This window comes from Ananas comosus, linkage group 12 (assembly GCF_001540865.1).
Source record: "Ananas comosus cultivar F153 linkage group 12, ASM154086v1, whole genome shotgun sequence".
Lineage (NCBI taxonomy): Eukaryota > Viridiplantae > Streptophyta > Magnoliopsida > Poales > Bromeliaceae > Ananas > Ananas comosus.
In genome coordinates, this window is record NC_033632.1 from 3,910,006 (window position 1) to 3,916,775 (window position 6,770).

At 37.6% G+C, this 6,770-nt stretch overlaps 1 protein-coding gene across 1 annotated transcript; it reads left to right on the forward strand.

Annotated features, from left to right (window-relative positions):
- On the forward strand, positions 934-6,379 carry LOC109717896 (peptidyl-prolyl cis-trans isomerase CYP23; the record flags this gene model as incomplete). Its single annotated transcript, XM_020243848.1, is given in 8 exon segments — positions 934-1,036; positions 4,067-4,180; positions 4,266-4,414; positions 5,046-5,118; positions 5,194-5,283; positions 5,478-5,517; positions 5,793-5,875; positions 5,974-6,379. Coding segments are annotated over 8 exon segments (673 nt in total), but the record flags the coding sequence as incomplete, so codon positions are not given.

A 6,770-nucleotide genomic window follows, 5' to 3' on the forward strand; every position in this document is an offset into this window, starting at 1 on the left:
GCAGGATGCTGACCCATTTAAGCCAACAATCTCCTCTCCAGTATCTGCACACATTTGCAGCATGTGGGAATCGTTCCCCCCTCCAAATCCTGCATATATTTGCAGCATACGGGAATCGAATCTGCGACCTATGGCTCTGATACCACTTGTCGGATCGTTGGCGCTGACCATTAATCCCAAAAGCTCAAACTGTTAGAAATACGCAACCAATTCACTTAAAGCGTACATATATAGTGTTCACGGGTTTTGATTGTGATTCGGCCTAATCAACCTCACGCTACTTCGAACATGACTCGGCCCAATACAGCCTCACGCCATTTCGAACGTGACTCGGCCCATTTGGCTTTCCGCCACAGGGCAGAATGCTGGCTTATTTAAATCAACAGCAATCACTTATAGCGGAGCAAATTATAGTAGTTAGAAAAATCTAATGTTTTTGTCGTAGCAAATTCCAAAGCTCTAATTTAGAGTTTTTTATTTTGCTTTAGCCCTACTTTTATTTTTACTTTTAGGAATATAAGTTTTAAGTAAATTATTGAAGTGTTGGAAGCGTTAGAGATGGGATTCTGGGGTCAAAAAATAAAAATTCTAATTTAGTGTTTTTTTAAGACAATAGGTTGATGAAAGTTTAATATTAATGTTTATTTAACTTTAATAATTTCTCTCGCTGCACTAAAAGTAGGGACTAGAGTGTAATACGTGAGAATGCTAAGGGACTAATGAGTTTTACAAACAGTTTAAGGACTATGTCGCAACATTGGGATAGTACGGGGACTGTGCACGAATTTACCTCAAAAACCGAATTTTGAAAAAAAAAAACAGAAAAAGAAAAAAATTCCCGTGACCTTCGATCGCGCAAAAAACGCAGGAAAAAGGCGATGGCGCGCGCGGGGACGGCGATCTCCTCGGCGGCGGCGGCGGCGGCGGCGACGACCCGCTCCTCCTCCTCCTCCTGCTGCTACTCGTCGTCGTCTTCTCCGATCGCACCGTCGCCTCCCGCGACGCCGATCTCGGATCCGCTCGCGTCGTCTTCCAGGTGGGCGATCCGATTTCCCTGATTCCTGCTTCTCCGTTCGCTTTTAGGATCCTTGATTCGAGATTTAGGTGTTTCAATCGGATTCATGGGGTTGGATCTTAGCGAAGTTAGGGTTTCTTCGTTTCAGTGGTTTGTGTGACAGGAAATGAGATTATAAGCTGCTAATTTGCTGCGCGTTTGAGGGATTTGAAGTGATTACGAGTTACCTTTTTTATTTTTTTGGTTAAACATGTATGGAGATGCCCTCTCAACTCTAGGCCATTTTGATACCGACCACTTAAATTTTGATTTCTTCTATATTTGAGTGATTATATTCAATTGAATTGGGGATTTTTGTGAGTTCAACGATGATCAAGTTAAATTTATTGACTTTAATCATGCTTTAGCAAATCAAACTGCAAAACTTAATGACTAATAGCTAAGGGAGACATGGAATTTTATAAATTCTGAATTGAGCTATGTGTGATAACTCAGTTTAGCTAAATAAAATTCTCTTTACATTTTCACCCTTTTTCTTGTCGCTGTGAAAATGTACAGGGACACACAACAAATATAGGCCACTTCGATTGAATACCATCTCAGATTTTGATTAGTTCGATTTAAGTTGTTTCTATCAATTAAATTGAGGATTTTGTAAAATCTAACAGCAATTATATTTAACTGTTCTGAATGCTCTAGAAAGTTTATGAAATTGTGAATCTCGTTAACCGCTAAGCACAAATAGCTAATGATTCCATAATTCTTGAGAAATCCTTAATTTAATCAACGAAATTAACTCAAACTCAAAATTTCAAAGGTTGAAGGGGTGCCACTAGGAAAAGATTAAGTTGTAGGGCCTATTTCAAAATAACCATCAGATTGGTTGTTGTGTGGATTTGTTAAAAGATGATCGCATGCTGTATGTTTTGTTTGAGATTTTACGTATTGATTAGTCAAAATGGTACTTGAAGGACTTCTGCAATGTGTAGCTGGAGACAGCATTAAAGGGAGAGAGTTAGGGTTCTAGTTAATAGGGAAAACAATGGAGGGAAGCCTTAAATTATCAGTGAACTTGTTATGGTCGAACTGGGTTAGCTAGGGTAGCAACTAGCAAGTACTAATTCTGTCACTAGTTATCCCGTAATCACCGGGTCTGTCACTATAGTCATTACAGTTATTCCTAAACCAAAAGCAAACTCAAAATTAACTTTGTTTCTAGTTATTCTGGTGTAGTGGGATAACTTAGTATTTGGTTGTTGGACTTCTATCACTGGGATAGGCATAAGTATTCTTCATGAGAACTCTTGCTTGAGATTCTCTTGCTAGTGTATTTTCTTGCATGATAGTTGGGACATTTGGAATTGAATGCGTGCGTGGATTAGAACAATATTCCACCTGACCAGTGGAATGCTATCACGATGGCTTGCAATACTCATAGGGATAATTGGGTTGCCCAATTAGGCTGGAAGTTCCAGTCTCCCATGTGAGCTTGATTGCATTGATAGTAGTTTATGTACTGCTTTCCCCACTCTATCCCCACCCAAACATTGGTTCGGGTTTTAGATAGTTATCCACATATAATTTCTCTCTCAGGTGAACACACCTTAAATAGATATAGTGATATATATACCGCTAGCTGCACTCTGTTGCTAAATGCTACCTAGTTTGACTAAACCCTGTTTTAGAGTCCCTGAATTGATTGCACCGTAAATAAATCAGCCGCTATGCCTGGACCCGGTCTAGTAGAGAGGGTCTATAGAAATGTAAAATACACCCATTAAGGTGGATGAAAAAGTAATATAAAAAAGGATCTTGCAAGCAGGGGCAGAGCTATCAAGGGCGAGTATAACATGTGGCCTCCTCTTATCAATGCTAGAGCTCTATATCTCCCCCTTTCATTAGAAAGCTTGCATACAGCCAAACAACGAGCCTTTTCTTTCATTTCCTTTAATTTTAACAAAGCAACCAAACTCTGAAATCTACTGTGATTCTTGAGCTCTTGCAGCTGATTGATGAGCTCTTAATGCAATTCTTTGCTTTAAAAAGCTTTCATTTGAAAGTGCTAAGACCACCCAAGGAAAGTTGTTCTTTCTCTACATATATAAAAGCTCTGACGGCAACCAATTTAATTATGATATGTTTCCTGGAGTATCTGGACATATCTAACTCAACGATAAATAATCAATATAAGTCATGGTAGGTTGTCTGAACATCTTAAACACTACCTTTTGAAAGTTTTTTAAAAAGGAACTTTTGTTTTATACTTAGGCAGTTCTAGCTCTTGCATTAATCAGTTCATTTTCTGTCAAATCTTGGGGAAAGAGTCCATTCGTAGTTCATTGTGCAAGGGTGTTTATCACCTATCATGTGTGAACTCCATCTCCACCTCCTACAACATGTTTAGCACTTAGAACATAGTACATTGGTTTTGAAGAATAATCAAGTCTCACTCAAACATACCATAAGGGAAAGACAGGCGGAAGAAAATTTGCACAGAAACATTTGAAAATTTGTTATGACACTTCCTACATGACATGGCAATAACAGATACAAATAGTGTCAAACATTCTTACAGTTAGTTGCCTCCTGATGCTTTGTTTTTGTTCTGGTGAAAACATGCAGATCATACTAGATCTATAGTGCATTTGAAATGGGTTCCTGAAATCTAAAAATTTTGATTTACTACCTAGCCTTACAATACCTTTGATTTCATTAGGAAAAAGCTGTTATGTTAAAATCTAAGGGTTTCTGTCAAAGTTGTTAACAATATTCTGCCTAAGAACAAAGTATTTTGTTAGTTTATAGAATAGCCTCGAAAAGTCAAATATGTTGTAGAATTCTGATGGAGAGGTTGGTACCACATGAACTTACTATATTCTTATATAGCACTCAAAATTTTAAAGTTAAGGTATGAATATCAAAAAGTACGATATAGTTCAGGGAAGGTCCCTATGTCTTATCTCTCTCTTTTATTTCTGATCAGCATATTCCTCAGGTATGATCATGGACATAAATTTGTTAATGTAGTTTTCTCAAATGTGTGGTTTGCAGACGGTCTATGGTGACATTGAGTTTGGGTTTTTCCCAGGTGTTGCCCCCAAAACAGTTGAGCATATTTTTAAACTTGTTCGGCTTGGCTGTTATAACACAAACCACTTTTTCCGGGTAATCATCAATTCGTCATAACCTGTTTGAATTTTTTCCTTAGATAATTTCCAGTTTGGGGTAAATTGGATAAATTTGGCTGCAGGTTGATAGGGGTTTTGTTGCACAAGTGGCTGATGTTGTGGGAGGTAGAACGGCCCCTATGAATGAAGAGCAAAGGGTAGAAGCAGAGAAAACTGTCGTTGGTGAATTTAGTAGTGTCAAGCATGTGAGAGGCATTCTTTCCATGGGGAGGTAAATTACATGTTCCACTGAGCCTTTGATGCCTATTAAATGTCTAAAAAGGCCTCTAGATCTTTGCCAAGTTATTAGCAGTTTATTTATTGGTTGTTTACATATTTAGTTCTTCAAGTTTGACTTGGATTTCAATTCCATCTGTACAATTTCAATTGTCATGATTTAGTCTCTGAAGTTCAATTTGGTTATCTCAAAAGTTATGTTTCTAACAATTTAGTATCTAAAGTTTGATCTTGATTTGATTTTCATCCTCAGAGTTTACAAATTAACAAAATCGAACTACATTGCTGGAGTGGTGCCGTTTTCTAGATTATGGAGCAATACAATGACTTACTGTTAGGCATAACAAACTTCAGCGACTAAATTGTTACATTCAGAAACATTAAACAATGAGGATGAAATTGAAATCAATGTCAAGCTTCAGGGACTGGATGTGTTATTCACTCTTTATTTATTTGACAGAAAACATGTGCACTTTCATTTCGTGCAAGAGAAGATGAGTGCTTCATATATCAACCTAGACACATCAAGTGCACTAGAGACTAAAACCCTATCTTTTTGCTGTTGACATTTGAAAGAACCTCACATTGACAATTTCCAGCATATGTATCTTCCTTATTCTGTGCAGGTATTCTGATCCGGATAGTGCCTCCTCTTCATTCTCTATACTTCTTGGCAACGCACCTCACCTTGATGGCGAGGTAATCTACATTTCTCAGTACTTTTGTCGTCTCACTTTTGAATGAAAATTTGACTTGTCCGGAAACAAATTTCAGTATGCTGTTTTCGGGAGGGTCACTAAAGGTGACGATACATTAAGAAAGTTGGAGGAGCTTCCTACTCGCCAAGAAGGAATTTTTGTGATGGTATCCTTTTCCCTCTTGGTTTATGCTATTTAACTTTAGGACTATGAAGCATCGTCCAAACTCTCAATCTTTCCATGCTATGTTATGCATTCGGTGCTTTCACATTTTCTTCTCGAGGACGCCAATTAGCATTTGTATGCATATTATTTTTTTATTTCACGTCGCCTTTTACTTCTGTCTTTTGCCATTTGCAGCCGCTCGAGCGTATAACTATTCTATCAACATACTATTATGGTAAGAACTGTGGTTTCTTTCTCTACACTCTTTCTTCGGCAGCATAATTTTCATTGTAACTTGTATCTAATTCTGTTTTCGCCTGTAAGTAAAGCTTTCGGCAGAAGTATAATTGATCCTAGTCATTACAGTATAAGTCAGTAATGTAGTGCCCCTTCGATAGTCTAGACAACCACTTTGTAGAATCTGAGCACCCAATCTCTCTCCTTCTCAAATTTCAGAAGTTTCAAATGAATTGATTATGTTCTACAACATACTTGACCCAATCTATGCAGACACCAAGGTAGAGACTTGCGAAAGAGAGAAGACCATTCTAAAGAGAAGGCTTTATGAATCTGCCATAGAAGTCGAAAGACAGGTAAGTTTGAATTCAGCAATATTATTATTATTATTATTATTATCTAACTAAAAATATATCAATATCATGTTATTAGCATAATTTCTTTTATGTTGCAGAGGATGAAATGCCTCCCATAATTCCCCAGGTATGTGTATGTATATGTAGTTCAATGACTCTCTCTTATCAACCACACATCCTAAGGATTTGTAAGTAAAAAATACGTTCAAGTGTAGAGAACTTTTTCTTGCTAACTGCCGGACGCAAAAAATCCAAAAAATTTCAGAGTTGTGGACGAAAGAGTCAGATTGAAAATGTTGTGTGTTTAGCTTATCGATCCAAAACTTTCAATTCATAAGCTCATAAATCTAGCATGTAATCGTCGTACTCGAGTTGCGTCAATTTCTTGTGCTCTTTGTGAACTAGCTTGGAGCACTTCATTTCACTGAGTTTAATCGAAAAGTAACTCATTCACTCTATGTACAAAGATCTAAATAAATCTTAGTGTACTTCGATATTTATGTACTCTTTTTGTGTGTGTGTGTGTGTGTGTGTGTGTGTGTGTGTGGATGTTATTTGTATAAGCCCCAGCTCTCAAAGGTTTATTATTAACCAAAAGAATTGGGAAGTTGGTAGCTAAAAGCATATTTGATTTTGTTATCCCAGGGCGACAAGTTAATTTACGTGGTTTGGGGATGCCATAAAAATAGCGTAATTGCCTGCTCACTCTGGATTCGGAGTCGTTCCCGTCCCACCGAAGTCGAAAGGTCAATCTTTATACAATTGGGAGCGAAAGTTTGGATAATTTTGCGACTTTGGTGCCGAAATAAGGGCCAGGCCAACGAGTTTGCAACTTTTTCAAGTCACGAGTTTTACCGAAAGGTCGAAAGAAAATAACTAGCTCGCCTGATATTAA